This window comes from Diabrotica undecimpunctata, chromosome 3, assembly GCF_040954645.1.
Source record: "Diabrotica undecimpunctata isolate CICGRU chromosome 3, icDiaUnde3, whole genome shotgun sequence".
Classification (NCBI taxonomy): domain Eukaryota; kingdom Metazoa; phylum Arthropoda; class Insecta; order Coleoptera; family Chrysomelidae; genus Diabrotica; species Diabrotica undecimpunctata.
The window spans coordinates 110,572,704-110,596,922 of NC_092805.1; the positions used below are offsets into that span (position 1 = coordinate 110,572,704).

General features: G+C 33.7%; 1 protein-coding gene across 2 annotated transcripts in view; it reads right to left on the reverse strand.

Moving 5' to 3' along the window:
* LOC140437228 (pH-sensitive chloride channel 2-like) overlaps window positions 1–24,219 on the reverse strand; it is a 117,225-nt gene that overhangs the window by 31,128 nt on the left and 61,878 nt on the right. Inside the window, exons 2-4 of one of the 2 annotated variants that reach the window (XM_072526608.1) lie at window positions 21,805–22,186; window positions 12,018–12,104; window positions 1,253–1,565 (exon numbers count right to left, since the gene is read on the reverse strand). In XM_072526608.1, coding sequence (XP_072382709.1) covers window positions 1,253–1,565; window positions 12,018–12,104; window positions 21,805–22,186 — 782 coding nt within the window. The remainder of the gene's footprint in view (window positions 1–1,252; window positions 1,566–12,017; window positions 12,105–21,804; window positions 22,187–24,219) is intronic. The other variant, XM_072526609.1, reaches the window with a different exon arrangement.

Sequence of the window (24,219 nt, forward strand, 5' to 3'; positions counted from 1 at the left end):
ATGTTTAGAGTCCAAGATGAAAATGGTTTCATCAATGGGAATGTTGATAAAACTGACTAGTATATCTGAGGGTAAAATAGAAATGTTTTTCAGAAGATCAATGAAGTGGCAAGGATTTTTTACAAAGATCGAGTCGTTTACTGCTAATGGTTGTAAGGAAAAGGTGAGATGCTTTACCAATTTCTGAGTGGGGCAGTTGTATGCACTTAAGGGGACATTGGGCTTATGGATTTTTGGCAGGCCGTATATTCTTTGAATTCGGCATGATTTTTCTCTGGGTATAAGAGATTTTTTGATGTCTGGAGGTAGAGTAGACTTATTTATAATGTATTTGGTCGTTTATGTATATACCTATATGTATATATATATATATATATATATATATATATATATATATATATATTTATACATGTATAGTAATTTTTTTGGACTTATAATCAAAAAATGTTGTCTATGATACTATGACATTTTTATTAACTTTGTTCGAGGTTTCTGCAGGATATCCATGTCTTTTTTAAGATATAATATTAAGAAATAATAAAATTTAAAGATAATCTTTGACTTATCAAGCATGTAAAAGTTGGTTGGGATATTCAATTAAAATGATTTAATTTGAAATTAATTTCTATAGAGTCTAGCAGCTCTCTCTATTTTCTGTTGTTTACTTTTTAGGATCTTAGTTTTGTCAAAATAAAATTTGTGTTTTTTTTCGTTTTCATGTTTTTACTTCTGATATTATAACAGAAACAGCGGATATTGATAATATCGGCTAACAAATTATAAAAATGGTCTTTGAGGATGCCGTGCGTCGCATCTAATTAACACAAAACCCTTTAAGCTATTCTCGAGCTTTTACGCTGGATTGGTAGTTCGCAAAAATTTCATACTTAATTGGTCTTTGTACAAATTAATTAATCAAACGGCGAAATTGCAAGTAAGTTTAAAAAACTTTATAGAAACGATAGCTGTATCATCTTTGGGTAAAGGTTCTATCATTTTTTTATGGATAGATGCTAACAACGGCCAGACAGTCTAAACATACACACACACAAATACATACATACACAATAATAATGTCCGCGTTGTTACTTAATAAAAGTACTGATACAAATAGCACATCTCCTATTCTTAGGTTAGACTATACATAAATATGTAATTTATATAAACTCCATTACATAACAATAACCTAATGTTACAATTATTATTTCATAATAATTTTAACAAATTAATTTATAAAACCTATGTTACTCACAACTAACCCATGTAAGATCGCATGTCTGTCGATCAAACGGAAACTTTTTTAAGTCCATCCAGCAGTAGAATGAGGTACTTAGTCTATATCCATATACAACTTCTCCATCTGGGTTTATTTGTATAAATATATCTTTATCACTTAAACCCATAAGACTCGATTCTTTTTCGTTAGACAGAATCAAATGTGGTGCCCAGATTCTATCTTTTAAATCCTCTCCTCCTCTAATAAATCGTTTGTTTGGACTCAAAGCAGAATAACTTAATCTAATATCCTTATATCTCATTTGGACCAAAATGTGAGCTTTGAGTTGCTAAAATACAAAAGATATTTATAAGTAAAGCAGAATTTTAACTTTAATTTTAATGTTTCATTTTTATTTATATGTTAATTAATTTTTAATATTAATTATAATTATATTATTAATTAAATATTGTAATTCATTAATTTATACTGTTAAGTTTTAAATAATAATGCCAAGATATAATGTATTGACTCACAGGTTTGGACTGTGTCCATTTAGTCAAACATTTATAAGATTTACTCTCATTTTAGCATCCCTAAAAGTAATTAGTTCAACACTATTTATAGCAGACTTGATAGATTAATCACGGCAAATCGGTATATATAATCGAGATTCAAAATTGTAGGCAGTAAATTGTTAGACGTAATAGTAACGTTTCAGCCCTATTGAAGGTCTTCCAATGGCGTTCAAAAAATTTTATAAAAAGTTACGACAAAGCTACTTGTATTAAAGGAATACCTATTTATAATATGTATTACCTTAATATAGGAATATGATTATTATTGACATTTGATTTAATTACAATAAATAATTTTAGGTTAGTGTTGATAAAAGCCGACAAATCAGGAATTCAGTTGTTTCGGTATCGAAGTTAACAGGACATGACTCACGTAAAAACATTATTAATACTTTACATTTTTTACACAGTAGTTTTTTTCTACAGCGAAGACAGGAAGTCTTAAAATTTTAGTATATCTTCCGGTGTGAGATAAAATTCTGAAATCGGTCTAATTATTTCATTAGAATATCGAAGCAGTGAACACATATTTTAGTACTGTGAGCAATATTGAAGGTAAGCGCAGTCAAAGTAAACGAAGCAATGCCTAAATTTTTTGATGGCAAAAAAAACTATTATATACGTGTATTGTGGACTCCATGACAGGAATAAAAGTATGTTGGTTAACGATGTAGTAACTCTGTGTAGTGATTTGACTAAAGGGTCGACGAGAACTGTATACAGAATTCTAAAAAATTTTAAATAATGTGAAGGCAAATTGGATAATGTGTCTCTTGAAAATATTGAAACCAAAGGTAGAAAAAGCATCCAGCTTAAAGACGACACCAAATATGCTATTCGGAGGAAATTCCACTCTTTCTTTTCCCCCAACAAAATCCCAACCATAAACAAAGTTGAAGTCAAAATAAACGATAATTTAATACCCAAAATATCACGACGTGTTTTATTGTAAACATTGGGGCAAATTAACATCAAATACATTGAGTAGCAAAATTAATGCACCACCTGAAAATTGGGACATTTTTGATGTCTCGAATTTCCTAAACGTGATTTCCGATTTGAGTGATTTTTTGATATGTTATAGCCTTATTCTTTAAAAATATTGCTGTGATAATATTGTAGCTAGAGAGGTAAATGTCATTGTATACCGGGTGTAATAATTATATAGTGTTTTTTCTCAAAGCTCGAAACACCCTGTTTAATATTCTAGCATTTATAAAATTTTAAAATTAAAACTCTATTGTAGTCCTAAGCTTAACTTACATTTTTTTAAATTCATTCGCTTATGTTCGATAATAAAAAAGATATCGCACCTCCGCTAAAAAAGAGTCACAACTCAAAAATCGCCATTATTGAGATGACCATGCTACAAGTATTAAAATAAGTCTTACTTTCTTCCATAAAAGCGTCACTCTTATATTAGAACTATTTATAGCGAGATGGTGATGTGACACTTTTGTTTTTTACAGGTTAGCTCAGCATGCATTCCGCTACAGTGTCACCTTTGACTTTATAACAGTCTACACGTAGTGCTTAATCCTGAAAAGAGTCACATTTAGAATTGTAACAGTTTTTATGTGAATTATTAGTTATATCTGATTATTGCAAAGTAAAATACTGTTCTTTTTTGTGTTGTGACAGTTTTTTCGAAGTTGTAAACGAGCTTTTGCATGGTGCGGAAGAGTATTACATTTTGAGTTTAGCCAGTTTTTTTGAATATGTAAGTATATTTTTTCAAACTATTTTTGGAATATTACTGTTTTGCAGAACCGGTACATACGATTTTCAAATCCACTGACGTTTCTTTTTTAATTATGATGCTTTTTAGAATTATTGACTGTTATTTTCTTGTTTATGACTGTGTGTTATTCTTCCTTTTTTTTATTTATTATTATTTTTGTTGCAGCAAACAGGCTGGTTTCATAACATGCAAAGTTCATTGAGTTCAAGGATAAGAAGAATTATGGCGCTTGTAAAGAAAATAAAATCACAGCGTTATGCACCAGATCAAGTGCAAAGCTCAGGTAATCTGATATTGAATAATAAAAAAATAGCATGCCTAAATAACGTACTTAAAGTTTTTATTTTAGCTATAAATAATGTTTCTTCTTTTTCAGAAATCTCAGAGAGACATCTTTTAGAAGAGGAAAATGCTGCACTTGTTTCTTATGATAATGCAAACTATGTTATAGCTACGGATAACGATAATAATAAGCCTAGTATACCATTATTACTGGTTGACCTTTCACCAGAACGGAAAGACGAACTTCAAATCTCGGACTTCGTAAGCGATAATGATGATGATTCCATAAAAGGTCCAAACTATGAATCAGATTCTAGTAGCTCTAGTTCGTCCTCCTCTTCTACATCAAGTGATAGTTCTAGCTAAAGCAGTAGTGATAGCCCAGGTTGTAATGGTTACTTGTCGAATTCACACAATGTAAGCCAGGTAGCTGACACTCCACTTGCGGACTTTCAAGCAGTAAATATTCAGCAGCAAGCATTGAAGTACCAGGCGTTGAAGTTGCAGACACTCTAGCAACAAACTTACAAGGATCAGGACCTGAAGTGCCAGATACTCAACTAGCAGACACCCAATCAACAAACACTCATCCAGCAGACTCCAAAATTGCCAGCCCTAAAAAAAGAGGGAAAAAGCGAGTAGCAGTAGCTGAAAACTGGTTAAGTAACAAAGCCAAGAAATTACGAAACTCTGGCCAAGCATATACCTCAAGATTTAAAACACAAAAACCTATTGTTGCCAGGAGTATCAGACCTGCTTGTGGAGATAAATGCCGGCTAAAATGCTCTAATAAAATAGATGAAAATGTCAGGAAAGATATTTTAAAAAAATATTGGGCACTGGAAAATATAAATAGACAGAGGGATTTCATTCACAAATGCATGAAACCAGTCAAACCAGCGTACAGGTACAGCAGTGCAGAGAGGCCTAGACAATATAATAATGCATACTATTTTCATATAAATAATAATGAGCAAGTTCGCGTATGCAAATACTTTTTTATGGCTACGCTAGATATCAACAATCGAATTACAAGAACGGTCGTTGACAAAGCTGAAAAAGGGTTACTGGAAGTAGACTTAAGAGGTAAACACAAAAACCATAAAAAAGTGGATCCATCGATTAAAGACGGAGTTCGTAAGCACATTCGATCGATTCTTCGTTTTGAGAGCCGCCACTATCTTCGCAAGCAAACCAATAGGAAATACATCAAAGGTGAAAAAAATTTAACTGATATATTTAATGACTATAAACAAAATTGACAGGAAAACAATCTACCTCACGCAAATTTAATGATGTTCTCAAAAATTTTAAACACAGAGATTAAGATTAGTTTCTTTATACACAGAAAAGATCGCTGTGGGTTGTGTGATGCATATGAAAATGCCATAGGAGAAGCTAAGAAAATATTGGAACACAAGTATGTATTACAAAGAACAAGATTTATCGAGAAAAGAAAAGGACCAAGAAAAGGCGAAGGCTAATCCCAATTACATTGTATCAGTCTATGACTTGCAAGCAGTTCTTCCTACGCAGCAATGAACTGTCTCTGTTTTTGATTATAAATCGAAGTTGAATTGCTATAATTTTACGGTGTCTGATTTGAAAACTGGTTCAACGGAATGATACTTTTGGCATGAAGGGCATGGAAATAGGGGGAGTGATGAAATAGGATCATGTGTACATAATTTCATAGAAAAAAAAACTTTGCACTTCTAATAATGAAGCTGGGCTTGACTTCGTTTTCTTTTTAGATAATTGTTGTGGCCAACATATATTTTTAATTGCTATGTATATTTATGCTCTTGGAAATATCCTAAAATACGTTCAATAACCCATAGATATTGATAAGTGGACATAGAATGAAGGCGACTCTGTTCATTCAACTATTGAGAAGGATATTAAGAAAAGTTTAAAATCTGGTCTTATCTATGTGACAAGTCAGTATGCACAAATCATTCGTGTGGCAAAAAAAGAAAGAACCTTACCATGTAAATGAATTCGGTTATTTTAATTTTTATTCGATTAAAAAATTGTGTGAGGATATAGGCATGACAAGCATCAAATCTTTGCTTTGTAAAGGTTTCTAAGTTAAATCAAGGAAATCCTACCACTCTCTATTATCAAACCTGCTATAAAGATGAAGAGTTCAAGCAAGTAGATCTCTGCCCAAGAAAAAATAATACCATTCCAAGTACCTTACAACAGGCCTACAAAAGTGTACTTAGCATTAATGACAATAAGAAAAAAGATCTCTTGGATTTAGTAAAGAATAATCACATTTCCAGTTGTTATTTAGCATTCTATAACTCTTCGTAACAATAAACAACAAAAAAGTTTTTTTCTGTTTTTCTTTGTGTTTGCTTTATTATACTCTAACAACGTGATTTTTAAGATGATAATATCTTGTTCTAAAAAAGTGTCACAATATCGGCATGTTTCTATTTGTTTACTATTAACTGCAAAAATTGAATTTTCTGAGAAAAATAATGCACCAATAACACTAAGCTAATATATTCCAGTTTACAATAAAATAGCATATCAGCTTTCATTTAGTCATGGAACTGACAAATACATGTTCAACTGAACTAAAATCTTTTACATCATTTTTCTCAAAAGAACGTTTTTTACTCTTTTTTAGTGGAGGTGCGATATGTACTTTTATAATACAAAACGTTTTTGTTGGCATAACGTAAAAAGTACAGGTTATGACATCCTTTTTAAGGTGGTGCGTTAATTTTGCTGCTTAGTGCATATTAAAAAAAGCAACAGCAGTGTTCTTATACAAAAAGATAAAATTATCTTGTAGCGGAGATATTACTCACAAAAATCAGAGAGCATCGTCGTGAAGGGCGTAAAGTGTACTATTTAGATGAAACTTGGCTAAATCAAGGTCATACTGTGTCAAAGGTGGGGCAAGATTTTGAAATTAAAAGCCGTCGACAAGCCTTCATTGAAGGGTTTTCAACAGGTTAAAAACACCAGTGGGTAAAGAATGGAGGCTCATAATAACACATATAGGCAGCGATTCGGATTTCTGGAAACGGCTTTGTTACTATTCAATACAGTCAGCAGATTGTATGGACGTTTACTAAGATATCTTTTAGAACAGAAAATTAAAGTCCAAGAAGAGGACGAACTAAACCGGATTTCGTGCGGGAAGATCATGTTACGATAATTTATTCTGTTTAAAACAAATCATACAGAAAAAATGGCAAATTGTAGAGACATACATGTAATATTTTTCAAGTTACACAAAGCATACGATACAATACCAACAATAAAACTCTGGAAAGTCCTAAAAGATACAAATTTAAATCACACTCTTATTACAAGTCTACCTAATCTATACCATGGAATAAAATCAAGTGTAAAAATAGGAAAATATATGTAAATCGGACGAATTCTTAGTAAATAAATATTTGAGAGAGCGATGTTATATATCACCTTCTTCTTCTCTTCTTGATGTGCCTATCCGTTACGAATGTTGGCGATCATCATGGCAACCTTTATCTTATCTGCCGTAGTGCGGAAAAACTGCACAGATGTTGTATTAAACCAGATTCTGAGGTTCTTTAACCAAGATGTTCTTCTTCTTCTTCCTGGACCTCGTTTTCCAAATATTTTTCCTTGCAGGTTGGCTTGAAGGAGAGCATATCTGGATTCATTTCGCATAATATGTCCAAAGAATTGTAACTATCGAGATTTGATGGTGGTCATGATATATCACTTACGACGTTCAAAATCTATGTGACAACAACTTTAAAACAATGGAAACAAAAAATTCAAGGAATGGGAATACACAAACGTATATAAGTTACAGATTGCTTTTGACTAAGCAGTTATATTAAGCTGTAGGGAAAATTTGTAGTAGGTGATTCGCAACTTGATTAAAGAGTACAAAATCGGGGGTTTAATAGTCAACATCCAAAAGACCAAATATCTCTGTATTAGTAGAGGTTCTACTTATCTAACATTGCTAGACAAAATACAGAAAAAATAGCCCGGTTTATATGGACAATAATAGTTAAGCAAAGAAAATTTTGGGGGACAAAACCAATAGGGAAAAATAAAAAAAAACACCCGATGAAGGTCTTGAACAGTGATATGTACGGGCAAATTATGATAGGATAGAAAACAAATAGTACAGACCAAAAAATAATGGAAAACATTTATCAGAAGTTAGATGCATCAACCCTTAACACCTAACAGCATAAGACAAACAATAAATATATATTTATGTATTATCCACATATTTCTTCACCAGATCCTGATGGTTTAGGATGTATTAGATATCTATTAGCCTTATGGTATCTAACATTATTTGTTAAAGTTTATGCAAGAATACGAAAACAGTTAAATTTTAATGAATAGAAACAATATATATATAATCAGCATTCAAAAAATACAAATATGTAATATTCATAGTCACTCACAAAATAGAATTAAAGCCGCAGATACCATCATTCATATATACGAATGAAATAATATTTTTCAATATTAACATACACTTCAAAATGAAGTCAGTAACCCAATAGGTAAAAGAAACCTACAAAGCCAAAACTGCGAATATTACAGTTTTTTACCAATAGTCTTACAGTTTTAGTACAAATTAGATAACAATTAAGCGTGTCATTCTTTATACACATATCACCAGTAATACTTTGCGTACACTCATATGCCTATAAAAACCGAGATAAACAATAAGATGTAATTACCTAAAAAGAAATCAGTTATAACTACCAGCGACCATGTCACCAACTTTGAGGTCCTACAGCCCATGAGAAAAAAAAAAAGAAGTGTCGTATCTCGTGGTTAAAAAACCTCCGACAATGGTTAGGGATGACCTCCGCGGAACTATTTCACAGAGCAGTCAACAAAACCATGATAGCCTTGATGATCGTAAACATCCGGACCGGATAAGGCACTGAAGAAGAAGAAGAAGAAGATAACTACCAGAACCGATTAAAAGCAAAGAATAGCAATTTCTAAATTCTACCGCAGCCTTACAGTTTCTTTCAGAATAATTTATGTAGGAATGAATCAAGCGTGATATACCTCATGCCACCAGTAATACCTTTGCTTGCATTTATGTGCGTAAAACTTACCGACTAAAAGAAATTTACAAAAATGGAGTCACAAGGATCGAAAATATTTAAACCTGGATACCCAGAAACTATTATTCTTCTTCTCATGGTGCCGTCTCCTTTCGAAGGTTGGCGATCCAAATGGCAATTGTAGTTTTTGAAACTGCTGCGCGAAAGATTTCTGCGGATGAGCGGTCGAACCATCTCCTCAGGTCTTTCAGCCACGAGTTCCGGCATCTTCCTATTGATCTTTTGCCTTTCCTTCCAGTATAACGTGAAGTAATTCGTATCTTTCGCCTCTCAACACATGACCCAAGTATTGCATTTTCCTCTCTTTGATTATTCTTAGTAATTCTTTTTGTTTACACATGCGACGAAGTACCTCAACATTAGTAACTCTTTGTACCCATGGAATTCTCAGCTTTCATCTGTATATATACATCTCAAAGGAATTTATGCTTTTTTCATTTCAGAGTCCATCGTCCAACTTTCACAGCCATATAGTAAGACAGAAAAAACCTAACATCTGATGATTCGGATTCTAAGCTGCAGACTAAGGTCTGATATTGTAAAAAATGTTTTCATGCTCATGAATGCTTTCTTTGCTTATTCGATTCTTTATAAGATTTCTTTTTTTGGATTACACTGACTATTGATATTTGCTCCCAATTATTTTTTGGAATTTACCTGTTCTATTATTTGACCCTTGGCATACACATGTACGTTTATTGGTGTCTTTGAAAATACTAAAGTTTTAGTTTTGGAAACGTTTAGATATAAACCGAACATTTCGCTGTAGTGAACTACCGTATTTATTATATTTTGCAGTTCTTGTGCTTTGCTTGCTATTAAGATGGTATCATCAGCATATCTGATGTTGTCTATGCTGATTCCGTTTAATGCTTATCTGAATATAGGCTCCGAATATAAACTAAACAGTAGCAGTGATAAGACGCAACCCTGTCTCACTCCTCGTCGGATTGTTATATCTTCGAATGTAGTGTGCTCTATTTCAATTGTTGCCGTTTGGTGCCAGTATAGTTCTGAGATAATTCGCAAGTCTTGTTCGCCAACTCCAGTTGTTCTCTTCAGAAACTATTATAGGGTATTCGAATTGTAGGCGTACCCAGACTACTCTGGTAACCTAGACCCAGACTACTCTGGTAACCCAGTTGCCCGTAACTCTTTGGCTTGTAAAGCTCGTATAACTTTTTTAGCTGTAGGAGTAGTAAAAACATACAGATAACTGATTTAAAATGAAAAAGACAGTAAAGATTTGATTTCACGCACAAAGCGTCTATGTATCTGTTGATACGTATTTCGACTTAATAAGTCTCATCAGAACAGTTATTCATAGGCGTTCTCAACGTGAAAAATAAATCTTTTCTGTCTTAAGAAGCAACAATAAAATGGCTTCGTTATGGACGCAATAGCGACATCTGATAGAAAAAACTGATTTGTTTCGAAACTATTTTACCGATAACTGATTTAGTTAATCACCAGTATTTGTCTCAGAAGGTTGGTATAAGCGAACATAAGCACACGTTTTTCCTTCTTTTTTATTTAAGATCTGCTGGTGAGTCAGACAAGGTGTACATGACAAACACACATTTCAGGTTTAGAACCGTATTGGGCGTCCATGAGGCTCTCTTTGCAGTCTAAGTACTCTTTTAAATATATAAAGACGTCAACTGCGATGTATATGTGTGCTTACTTGATTATCAAAGGATGCAGAAGCATACTGCTGAGAATCTCTTGGATGGATGGAGTTATTAATATTGAAGTATTGCAAAAAATGAGAAACGACTATAAACTAAGCATAGTTATAAAACCACCCAAACTGGAATACATGGGCCACGTAATGTGTAACGAACATCGGTACAGCCTACGCCAAATCATCACGGTAAGGTAGGCCCAGGAAAGCGTAATCTCTGAGATTGGTACAACTTAACGACTACACAACTTTTTAGAGCAACAGTCAATAAAGTAAGACTAGCCATTTTTGTAGCCAATATCCGTAACGTCTTCTTTTTTTGGTGCCTATCCTCTGTGGATGTTGGCAATCACGTTTGTCCATACAACTGTGTTGACAGCTGCTCTAAATAGTCATTCCTGCCCACTGTCTTATGTTCTTCAACCACGATGTACTTCTGAGCCCTTGAGACATTTTGCCTTCTAAACAGTACCTACCCGCAACGGGTAGGCACTGCAAAAAAGATAGTATTAAGTAGCTAGGATAAGTTTTACGTTTTAATGGAAAAATAAAAGTTACATTTAGTAGAGTTGAAGTGAAATGGATATAATGGATGAAATGAAAAGAACAACAAAACTGCTATAATCGACAATGAATGTTGGACAGCTAAAAAGAAAGATGAACTACGAAACAGAGAAAATGAAAATGGTTAGGTAGATCGACAAAAAAGAATAAAATGAAGAACTAGTATATTAGGCGAACTCTAGCTGTGACACCAATTAATACAAAATGAGAAAGCAGAGAATAGGATAGTTATGGCAGGTTCAATGCCGAAATGACAATCACCAACCAAAAGTCGTTAAGCAGCAAGTACCCGGAAAAAGTAGGAGGGAGGAATTAAGATCTGGTGTGAAGCTGAAAGACGTCTTTATGGGGAATCAATAGTGGTATTACCAAATATGGAAAAATATGGAATAATTAAGAAAGCCGACCTCGCCTCGAGATAAAAAAAAAGAGAAAATGATGAGTAAAGTTTATTTAGTCTACTCCATTTAACGGAATTGAATTATTTATTTATTATAATACCTAACTTTCCCTCCACAATAGGATATCAACTACACTATAGTAATGAGTCTCCCACAAGTACAACGACCAGTAGAAGCTAGTAGTCTGAGGGTTTCTTCTAATTACGATCATATCAAAAAGCCAGTTGTAAAATATTATGTATGACATTAAAAATATAAATTAGCCACAATTAACAATAATTTTATCAATAAGGGATAGTTTATGAATTATTACTACCAGAACCAATTAAAAGCGAAAAGTGGCAATCCCTTAACATTAGCCTTATAATTTCAGTGCATTTTATTTACGAATTAAGCGTGCTATACCACATGCGACCAGTAATACCTTTGCTTACGCTTATGTGACTACGACTTGGTACATCTATACGGTAAGCAGGCCACTTAGAACTCCTCTTGACCATAAATCGGATATTTTGAGACTTCTGAAAATGGTAATAAAATACAAATTGCCTGCACAACTACAAACTATAGATTATAATCTTTTATTATGACCGTGGGACAATTATATAATTTAAAATGAATTTAACAAATTTTCTTTTTGCGGAAAGTATGGTAAAAGACTACATGGGAGCGAATTTCTAAATATTTGTATTTGCCATTTAGGTACTGTGTTTTTTTTTTCATTACACAAGGTCAAAGTCTTTAACGAATAACTGATCCATTTTGATAAATTATTTACGACTTAAATTTATTTATTTTTAGCATACTAATGTTTATTGCAAGTTGCTTCAATGGCACCTTTACCCTTCAGTAATCATATTATTCTTCAGAGTGTAAATGTTAGAGTTTTTACGTATCTTTAATTTTTTTGTTCTTGTTTAAATCTCACAGTAGTTTATAAAAAAATCACTGCTTTTCCCGTTTGTCGTTTTGTGAGGCCATCTAATCGGCCCGTATTTTTATAGGCTTTATGACAGTATATTTAATGGTGTGTATTTCAGATTATTCCTTAGTTTTATAGATTGTACTAATATTGTTTTTTTAACTGTTCCTTGATCTATAGCTGCTTTTGCCCCTCTGTTCTTACAAACAATCACAACTTTCATTGTAATTGTGCGAATTTTTTAATCAAAAAGTACTTTCATTTCTACTGTTTCCAATAACCTTTGTGGTACAAGATCTGCAAAATAATTCCGGAAAGTTCCGAAAACGCAACAGCGGGAAAATAACAGATGATAAAGGCAATGGAGCAACAGTGGAGCAATGTACAGGAAATAAAGTGCCGCATAGGAAAGGCAAGAACGGTCTTTAACAAAATGAGCGCCATCTTCAAAAGTCACAACATATCCCTGGATACAAAAATGAGACATTTGAGATGCTATGTTTTCTCTGTGTTGTTGTACGGGGCGGAGGCATGGACGCTTACAGACACCACTATTAAAAAACTTGAAGCATTTGAGATGTGGCTTTATAGAAGAATGCTGAGAATATCATGGACAGCAAGGATCACGAACAAGGAAGTTCTAGAAAAAATGAAGAAGGAACCAGAGATTGTGTTTACGATCAAACGCATAAAATTGCAATATCTGGGACACGTTATGAGAAATCAGCACCGTTACTCCCTGCTGCAGTCTATATTGCAACGTAAAGTCAAAGGTAAGCGAGGACCCGGTAGAAGGAGAATATCATGGCTGCGGAATTTAAGAACATGGTTTAAGAAAACCTCAACGGAGCTGTTTCGAGCCGCAGCGAGCAAGGTCATGATTGCCAATATGATTTCCAACATCCGAAACGGATAGGAACCAGAAGAAGAAGAAGAAAGGCAATAACCTTGCCATAACCAAAGAAGATAAAAAGAAAGTATGGAAAGAATACGTGGAGAAACTTTTCCACGACAAAAAACAGAAAAATAAAAAATAGTAGGAGCCAAGAACACCACTAATTTAGAGAGATAAAAAAATATATAAAAATATATTAGAATGCCCAACCATGAGCATAAAAGTAAATGATTTCAACATACGATTGAAGATATCAAAAATCTCAAACTTTTAAGAGTGAACTTATCAAATGATAAAAAATACAAAACGAAATAATTAAAGAATGAATATATAACTATAATCACTAGCAGAGAAAAATTACTAAGGGTAGTAGAAGAGTTTTATATAGAATTATATAAAAGTCGAAAAAACCTTGATGATCAACGAACAGAAAAATTAGGAATTCAGAACAAAGAGTAGTCAAGCAAGAATCGGAAGAGATGCCTGATATATCAACAGACGAAATAAGGAACGCACTGAAGAAAGTTAAAAGAAATAAAGCTCCAGGAGAAGGAAAGAAGGGAAGAATAACTTATAAAGAATATAAATGATCTGTTCAACTTGTCTGCACCAAAGCGAAACACACACAAACTTGCACAGTGCAGTTACCATTTTATTACAGAAAAAGGGTGGTCAAACAGATCTTGAAATTTACCGACTCATAACCCCAAACCTAAATTACATTTACAAGCTATTTACAAAAATAATAACAAATAGACTAGACACAAAATTACATGTTTACCAACCTAAGGAATAGGCAGGTTTTTAAGAAAAACTTTGGTACTAAAGAATATCTTCACTGAACGTTAAAGGAAAGTCGTATAGATTATCGGTACTCCAAACTGATCGGAAATATGAACAGTAAAATTACACAAAGATACAAAATGTATAAAAATCAAAAGAGGAGACAAGTTATCTCTAAAAACTCTTTAACGCAGTCCCGTAACATGATGTCGAACAGTTGGAGTGAGACGGCCAAGAAACTAATGTCGACGGCGAAATACTCTCCCATGTGCGATTTGCTGACGACATAATTCTGATGATAAAATAAATGAGATTGGAACTATGCTTACTGAGTTAGATCCCGCGTGTAAGGAAATTGGTTTAAACATAAATTTTGGAAAGACACAATACATGACAAATCTGGTACCAAGCGAAAATCCAAAAGTCGGCTGCAATGAAATAGCAATAACTGCTTGGAAGAATGACTTAAGCATGGGTCACATATGGAGGTCAATCAGACATAGATCAACATGCCAAATTAATTAAAAAGAAAACGTTCAACTAATGTGTACACCCAGTCATGACTTATGAGGCCAAAACACTTTCCTTTACCCAGGCTACAGCAACCAAACTCAAAGTAGCCCAAAGAAGACGGGAACGGTGGTTACTTTTACTAACTCTCAGAAACATAAATGTCGTAGAGCACATAGTATGGCTAAAGTAGAACTGGGCAGACAATGTGGCCAGAATGAATAACAGGCGATGGAGTAGATAGAAGAAGCAGAAGTAGACTACCTACACGATAAACAAACGACGTGAAAAGAATCTCTGGGAACTATCTTAAGCTGGAAGCTTAAGATCGGAAGAACTTAATAAAATTGCGAGAGTCCTCTGTTTAACACAGAATGCTAGATGGTCGAATAATGTAAAAGTAACGCTGATTAATCAGCGAAATCCATGTAAACAGACCATTACCAGCCAGAAGGTGCAAATGAATATCTCGCATAGGATCTATCTATATAAGGATTTTTACAGCTGTCACCACCTTCCTTCTTTCAGCCAACGTCTCCAGTCCTTTCTGTTCTGCCATTCTCCATCTCTGAGGTCTCGTCTTTCCATGGCCTCGTCCACTTCATCCATCCATGATCTTCGGGGTCTACCTCTTTTCTTCCTTCCTATTGGGCTCCAATCCGAAATCTTTGCTATCCATCTTGTATGATCTGTTCTTTTCACATGTCCATACCAAATTAAACGTTTTTCTTCGATGTAGCTAAGTATGTCTTGTTCTACTACCATTCTTCGTTTTTTGTCCTCATTTCTGATGCGATCCATTTTTGTCACTCTGCAGCTTTTTCTCATGAACTCCATTTCAGTCGCATAGGATTACTATCTTTGTATGAGCGTAAGTATGCTGAAAAATCTGTTCCTGGAAATGGACAAGCTAGATATCACTAGCATGGGAGTAAGTGAGATAAGAGGATAGATACTTTATTTATATACATGTAATATATATTTAGAAATATGCTATTTCTTTTTCCGGAAACTAATTTTACTAAGTGCAACGCTTCTCATAATGTTACTTTGTAAAATGTATGTGTCTGACTTCCTTTATTAATTCTTTTAGCATTCCTTCTTCGAAAGAAGATCTTTTTTGTTAGTGTTGTTCTGTTTTATACAGAGTGTTAGTTTTTTATTCTATAATTTTATCGTTTCCACGTTTGTTTTGCAAAAAAATGATAGAGGGGATAACTATAGTGTTACTTATAAAATAAAAGCGTGGTAGGCCAAAAATAAGGTGGAGATATGATATAATGCAGAATGTGAGGACGATTTGTGCTTCCAACAGAAATAACCAAACACAAAACCGAAAAGAGTGGTGTAGAAAATTAATAAAAAAAGGTCCGGGTACAGAGTTTTAGTATCAAGTTGATTAACATTAAAATTTTAAAATTATTTAACTTCCTTTACATGTAACAAAACTGGCTATTACATGTGAATCCAACTTTAATAAAATATATGTATATAATCTTTTCATTTACTTGGTAACTAAAATCTTATTAGCAACTAAGGAAAAATGAGTCGCTTCAAGTCGTGTGATATTTTTATAAGTAAAAAATAATACTTTAAAGTAAAGAAACATGATCTTTTTGTGTAAAAAAATTTTTTGCAACAAATTTTGATTTCTCTTCTCCCCAATTTGTGAGGTATAGATGTCGTTTCTTTCTTTTGTCTGGTCGAATCCTATCTTGGATCCGTAATTTCAGCATTTCCTTCGATATTAGAGTGAGTATAATGTAAGAAATAACGTATATCCTAAAATTTTTGGCACAAAATTCATTGGCTTTAATTCTAAGAAAATCAAAATAACATCAAGTTGCCTTTGAAAACAAGAGTTTGTTTACTTTGTTTGCTGTTAGTAGAGATTTATTTATTGTGAAATTTTTGGCTTAAAATGTCATATAAATTAAAAATAAGAAAACGCGTCTACAAGTTGGTTGGACGGGTATCCAAAGCCGAAATCTGTCGAATATTCTAGAACAAAAACTTTTCTCGCAGAAGCATTTATAAAACAATAGCACAGTGGGAGCAGGTAATATCATGTCTGAACCTCCCAAACAGTGGAAGAGCTCGTGCATTTACTGCACAGAGGTCAGAGAGATTGGTGAGAAGATAAAAAATAGGTTGGAATTTTAACGAGAAGACTGGCTCATCAATACAGATCTTCTAAGAGTACGATATCGTGGAAATTAAGGAGAGATGATCTTAAGTAACAAAAAAAAACGTACCTAAAATACTCTCAAACTCCTTTGTACACCAAGATGTTGTCGTCAACTGAGGCAGGTAACTTTGTCAATAAAAAAATCAATATTTTAGATGATTTTTGTTAGTCATATATTTAACTTTGAGAAATTATGAAATAAAAGGAAGCGATGGTAAACTTTGCTAATAAAAAAATCATTATTTTAGATGACTTTTGTTAGTCATATGTTTAACTTTGAGAAATTATGAAATGAAAGGAAGCGATGGATTTTATACGGACAACGAAGGTTAATACTCTGACGATATTAGAACATAAAGCAAAATATTTGCTTTGAGGGGTGAATCTTTGAATACGTAGGCGGTCCGATAAGTACTTAGCCTCACCGCCCGATGACGCCACTACTCAAGAGAAATCAACTATCGTGTAATACATTCTTATTGACGTATAATGTCAAAATTTCAGCCAAATTGTACTAATGGTTTTGTTTTCATAGAGTGTGAAAATGGACGTGTCCGCGGATTTAAGAAAAATGGAAAAAGAGCAATATCGGTCGGTGAATCGATTCTTGATATTGAAAAGGGAAACGGCGCAGCCAATCGATTCTTGATATTGAAAAGGGAAACGGCGTAGCGAAATCAAAGAGCGCTTGGATGCTGTGTACTGTGACTATTCTTCTTTGATGGCAATCGTTAAAAATTGGTTTAATGAGTTTTAATGTAGTTGCACGTCAGTTTTTGATAGGCCACGCCTTAATGCCCCAAAAATAGCTACCACGGATAATAAAGTGACAAAAATCCACGATCTTATATTGCCAGTCCGCCGACTAAAGGTGCGCGAGGTAGTTGGGACAATAGGCATCTCAAAAGAGCGAAATCTCCTTCGCGCAATCTGAAGAAGCTTCTACGTTATTTTGTAATTGTCGACGAAACAAGGCGAAGACTGTCCCATCAGACGGAAAGGTGATGGTCACTTTTATGATCATTTTCTAGGATTCACAAGAAATGGTCTACATCGATTACCTGGAGAAAGGCAAAACGGTCACAGGGCCATACTACGCCGAATTATTTGGCCGATTCGACGAAGAATTGCAGACAAAAAAATATGTTTAAGAAAAAAGTACTCTTCCAACAGTACTTTAGTTTTTTTTAGAAGAAAGACAACGCACTGGTTTATACGTCTGCCATCGCCAATGCGAATTTGGTCGAATTGGGCCACAAACTATTGCATCATTCACCTTATCCACCATATTTGACCACGTGAGACTTCTTTTTGTTTTCAAACTTGAAAAGTTCACTCACCGGTCAGAAATTTAAGTCGAATGAGGAGGTCATCGTCGCCACGAAAGCCTACTTTGCAGACCTCGATAAACCGTTTTTTTTTTCAGACGAGTTAAATAAGTTGGATCATTGCTGGGTCAAGCGTATCAAGCTAAATGGAGAGTTTGTTAAGAAATAAGTCTTCACTGTTTAAAATGTTTGTTTTTCTTTTGTAGGCTAAGTACTTTTCGAACCGCCCTAGTATTCAGAGCTATATTAATAACTTTCTTTTTAAATTGCTTCAGTTTGTCCACGAACATTATGCTAATTAAGATATTATGTTTTAGACAGGCCTATTATCATGACATTACTCAAAAGATACCCAAAACTGGCTTCGATATTACCACATACCTTTTGTTCCTAAATACAGCAGCCCTCCAAACTTGTCGCAGGCTCACCCAATATAGGATTTTTGGGCATTACTGTCAAGAAAGATTTATCATGGAGGCTGGAAAGCCCAAGGTGAAGAATAATAAAGGCTTCTAGTTAACGAGAAACTGAGATAAAATTATTTGAATTTCGTCCAGGACCTTATGACAGACATTGGAAGAAATTTGCGACTGGTAGTGTAGAATGACCACTCAACATTATTTAATAAAATAGTTTAGTTAAATATTGAGTTGTAATTTATGATAACTAGTTTAGAGTTTAAATAAATTTCTTCATTAAAAAAATCCGATAAATATTTTGTGCCAAAACTTTGGATATACGTTATATGTTGAATTAAAACCCATTTGAACCTACCGTCCTTTATAAAGGCCAGAAGGTTTCTTCTAGTACATTACAAATTTAATCTTTAAATGTAGATGCCGTATTAGTTTTACAATCCTAAATTATCATATTACCCATCCAATCTTATTATGAATCATTTAGTAAATAATTTCCAGTGTGTCAGGAAGTTTTTGTGTGGGAGTGATTTCAGCCACTTGAAATGGATAAAGCTAGGTATGCTATTTCTGTTTTACGTCTATAGTGTTCTGTATTACTAATAAATATTTTTTTATTTTTCTCAGTCGTTCGTACTGGAAAAAGCCCCTTACGCTAGCGGAGCTACTTGAAGAAATAGAAAAAGAAGATATTGACGTTCCAGATAGCATTGCAATTTTGCCTCCTGAAAATGCTAACGATGACGTTACCGATGAGGATTCGGGTTAAGAAGATATTGTTGATATTGAGAATTTACCTGGATGTCAACTTAGGGCAGAGTGTCAAGTTAATCTACCAAATCAATCTGATTCAGATGATGATAAGTCATTAGCAGACTTTGTTGAACACAAACTTAAGAAATTTAAAAAATTCAAGTACTCAAAACGAGATTTACAATCGAATTTCTCTACATGGATTCCAATTCAATCCGTAAACAATCAGCGTTCACCACCAACGATATTTTGGATAAATTGTTTATGGCTGATATAGTTAAGCAAATTACGGAATATAGTAATTCATATGCCCAACAAAAAAATTTTGTAGGTGATATATCTACGGATGAAATGTTTTGCTTCATTGGTATATTACTGCTTAGTGGTTATTGCTCTGTTGCTAGAAGAAAAATGTATTGGCAAAATTCTGATGATACAAATAATAAAGTAGTTTGTTCAGCTATATCCAGAGATCGATTTCAATATATTATGACAAACATTCACTGCAATGATAACACCCAACTGGATAAGCAAGGTAAATTTTCTAAAATGAGGCCAATCTTCGAATCTCTGAACAAAAAATTCTTCGAATATGCTCCAATAGAAGAAAACCACAGAACAGATGAAGCTATGGTGCCCTATTTTTTACGCCATAGTTGCAAACAATTCATCCGTGGGAAGCCCATTCGCTGGGGCTACAAGTTTTGGGTTGGAGGAACGAGACTTGGATATATCATATATTTTGATCAATATCAGGGAGCATCTTCAACTCTACCACCAACATATAGTCATTTAGGTTTAGGGTCAAGTGTTGTTCTCAAATACGCCGATGTTTTACAGAAGATGCCATTTGCGCCATTTCATTTGTTTTTTGATAACTACTTCACATCTTTGTCTCTCCTGAAAGAATTGAAGGTCAGAAACATAAAAGGTACAGGTACCACAAGAGTAAATAGAATTCCAAAATGTCCCCTAAAAACAATAAAAGAGATGAAAAAACTGGAGAGAGGTGCTTTTGATTATTCCATGGTAGATGAGTATAATATGTAATTGGAATGATAATAGTGTCGTTACTTTTGCATCGAACGTGTCTTCAGTTTTCCCTCTAAATAAAGTAAAACGATTTTCACAATCCGAGAAGAAGCATATGTACATAAATCAACCTAAGCCCATACAGCTGTACAACGAAAACATGGGTGGAGTTGACAGAAGCGACTAAAATATTGCTCAGTATCGAACAACTGTACGAGGAAAAAAGTGATATTTTCCTTTGATATCTCATTGTGTCAATATGTCAGTTCAGAATGCATACCACTAATACAAGTCTAATGTTGTCCTTCATCCTAAAGAATGCTTTTATAATTATCACACTCAATGAATATAAATTGTACTTGCTAATAAATAAATATTTTTGGAAAAAAATTTTTTTCATTTAAAGTAACTTAGTCATACTGTCCTTTTAAAAGAACACCAAATTGTGGCCAATCTGGAGGTCGGATATTTTTTTGTTTATTTTTCCCTGACTTTTTAAGCCTTTTTAATCACTACTCAATGTATACATTCGGGTTTAAACAAAAAAAAAGTTTCAGGACTAAATGGGTTTAAGCGCTGGTATAAATTAGGCCCAAAATTGATACTCGGATGGAATGGAAAGACGTTATTTTTTATATAAATTAATTTATGACTATATTAATTCTACCTTAGAGTGTATCCTTAAAATATTAAATTAATAATAAAACAAATTAATATGAATAAACTAATAATTATATAAACTTACTAGCACTATTTAAATATCCGAATAAGACCACAAAAGATTACTATTTATGATTTGGGAAACAAGAGAAAAGAATTATATTTTGAAAATGAATTGCTTATTGTAAAATTTCCTAGAATATGCCTTTGCTGTGAGACGTTTGTATTAAACTTTTAATCACTTCAGTAAGCACTTTGTTTTAACTTCGCTACTAATAAGCGAAATGTTGGCCCTATGACCGAAAACGAGGTTGTACGTAGTTAAAAGCGAGTTAAACACCACACACGGGTTAAAAGCGATCTGATTTAACTTCTCACAAAAAAGTTTTTAAATTGTAGATGTGTTTGGCTTGTGAGGAATGTCATGCTGAGAGTATTTCCTTAAAAGTTTATAAAGTTAAATCTTTTAGAAAGCTAGTCTAAACAAAATGACTTGCAGAGACTGCAGAGCCGTTAAGAAAGTTAGCGACAACAAAAGGATTTTGTTGTCGATATATTCCATGGACGTCAAGCTAAATAAAGGAGATTATTTTCTAATAATTAATGAGGTATTAAAGCGTTCTTCAAGAATAGTAAAAAACCAAACATAACCTAATGAAACGGTTATAGACCAATAAAGTAAGTTTTAAACTGTGATCGTGATACATTTACTATAGATCTGCGATAGAACTTACCAAATGATCTGCTGACTCAATGTGAGTTATATCCATTCGGAAAAATACTTCTATTTGTTCTCCAGGTGGCTTTATAAGTCTATCATATCGACAGCCATCAGTTAATAGTAAAATAAGTTCCTCTTGTGTATATTTATGTAAGTTGGGTATGGTGGATAATTCTGGACACTCTAAATCTATGACAGGTTCTGTGTTAGTGGTTTCTGTACGAGTAGAGCTCTCTGGAGTTGTGATTTCATTTTGCCTTATTATGGGAATTTTGGTTGAAGTTGATAAGTCCAACGTTTTATTTTGATCTTTAATTGTTGTTAGTATAATTGATTCTTGCTTTGGTATACTCATTACTGCGGATCGTGTGGAAGTTGTTACATACTTGCTGTTACTACAACAAAAAAAAAAAACAATATATTGCTATACTCCAGCAAAGAAATAATAAAATGAATCATACGCGAGATATCGTAAGTTATCATATAATTTAGCTGTCCCTATAAGTTTTACCAATAAGCATGTCAGTAACGGAGAATTTATTTTTTATTTAGCGTATGGTATATTAAGAACACATAACTAAAAGCAATCTTTTTATAAAAAAGCGTTAAATGGAGTATTACAAACGAACATTTAATATATCAATACAATCTAAAACATCTTCGGTCGCATTCAGGAATTCCATCTTCTTAGTTTTTTTTTGCTGTTCTGTCAATGTATTACCCTCGTCATCTCTTTACTTGCTTTGTTTGAATTCCTGTTTGCTTTTGTTCAGTTTCTGGTAAAGTGTTCTCGCCTTTATTGGCTTACTTAGATCTTTTAGTGCTTGAAGTTCTTTGTTTATAGTTTTTCTCTCGTTCTGGGGTGGATTTTCTTCTCTTCCTTGCGTAGTCATTTATCTTCTCTGCTTGTCAGTTTCTGTACCTCTATTGCATGATTAAATATGCTCTGTTTTTTCTGATATTCTTTATCAAAACAGTCATCTTTGTTTACCTTTCATGCCTAGTAATTCTTCAGCTATTTCTTTCATGATGTTTCTACACCCTTCTCAATCTTTATTTATGTTTTCGTGTTTTAGTCTGCCTTCTAGTTTGATGTTTATATTCCCTATTTATGTTTGCATTTTTAAGGCCTTCTACATTGTATCGTTCATGTTTAGAACCTATTTCCTTTTTTAAACATTTAAAATTATGGCCCTTACCCTACTTTCGATCCAGTAGTGATCAGAACCCGCATCTGCTCCTCTTCTGGTGCGAAAGTTTATTATGTTGGATTGGTTTCTTGAGTCTCAAATATAATGATCTATCATATGTACTGTAAGTCCGTCTGGTGATTTTCAGGTACCTTTGTGTATATCTTTTCGATCGAAGGTAACATTATACCATCGATTCCAGAAAAAACTACTATGAAAAAGAAGTCACTTTTAAAATCAGAGCATCAAACATATTTAAAATTCGTAATTTCTCAAGTACGAATTTTTTTCATTTTGTTGGGTTGTGTTATCATTGCTGTTCCATACCATGCAAGTTAAACGTTTTCTTTGAATTTCAGTTCTTCTTTTGACGGAATTTCGAGTTTCTTATTGACGCTTATAAAATGAAAGTATTTGCTTTGTTGTGTAGTTGCGGAAATTTGCCGATTCAGCTGTTGATTCATCTTTTGTGTCTTTATTTTGCTGTGTTGACACATTTCAACATAATGTCAGGACATTAATTATTTCCGTTATTAAATAGACTTCTCGGCTATTTGACACTCAAGAGTATTAAATTTTTCTCAGACCTTCGAATCTCGATAATTACGTTTCGTTCTGTTTACTGCCGAAACGCAATACGTAGAATTAATTACGGAGAGTATTGTATTTGTAACAATATGATTCATGTCATGCATGACTCGATGTACAAGTTCTTCCGAATAAACACGTTTTGGCATGTTTTTTAAAGAAATTACGTACATACAAACTTAACAAGAAACTGAGTTTGCTAGCACTCTTATGTCATCAAATGCGATAGTCTGTGGACTAGTACGCATTTCGATGCGCATCGCCCCGCCCCAAATTTTCCCATTGGCTCTCGACCTGGAAATCCCTATTTATCGCTCGAACAGCGCATATAAATATTGGCGATTTTCAGGTCAGCCAGGTCAGTCCCTCACGTGCTCTCCGAGAGCTTAGTGCTCTCGGGGCTCTACTTCCTGCATTTATTTTTCATACTCTGTGGCTGAGAATTGTTTCAACTTAACTTGGTGTTTTATTTCGACGAAGAAATTGTCATGTAAGAAATATCTTGCCTTTTTTAAGGCAAGACACCGAAGATAAATATTTTCCAAGTCCATAACCCGAAAATGGACTTAAGTAGATGAGCTCTCGACAGTATATTCGAAGCCTTCTACAGAGCACCCGGGGATATCAGAAGGTGGTTAGACCCTTAATTG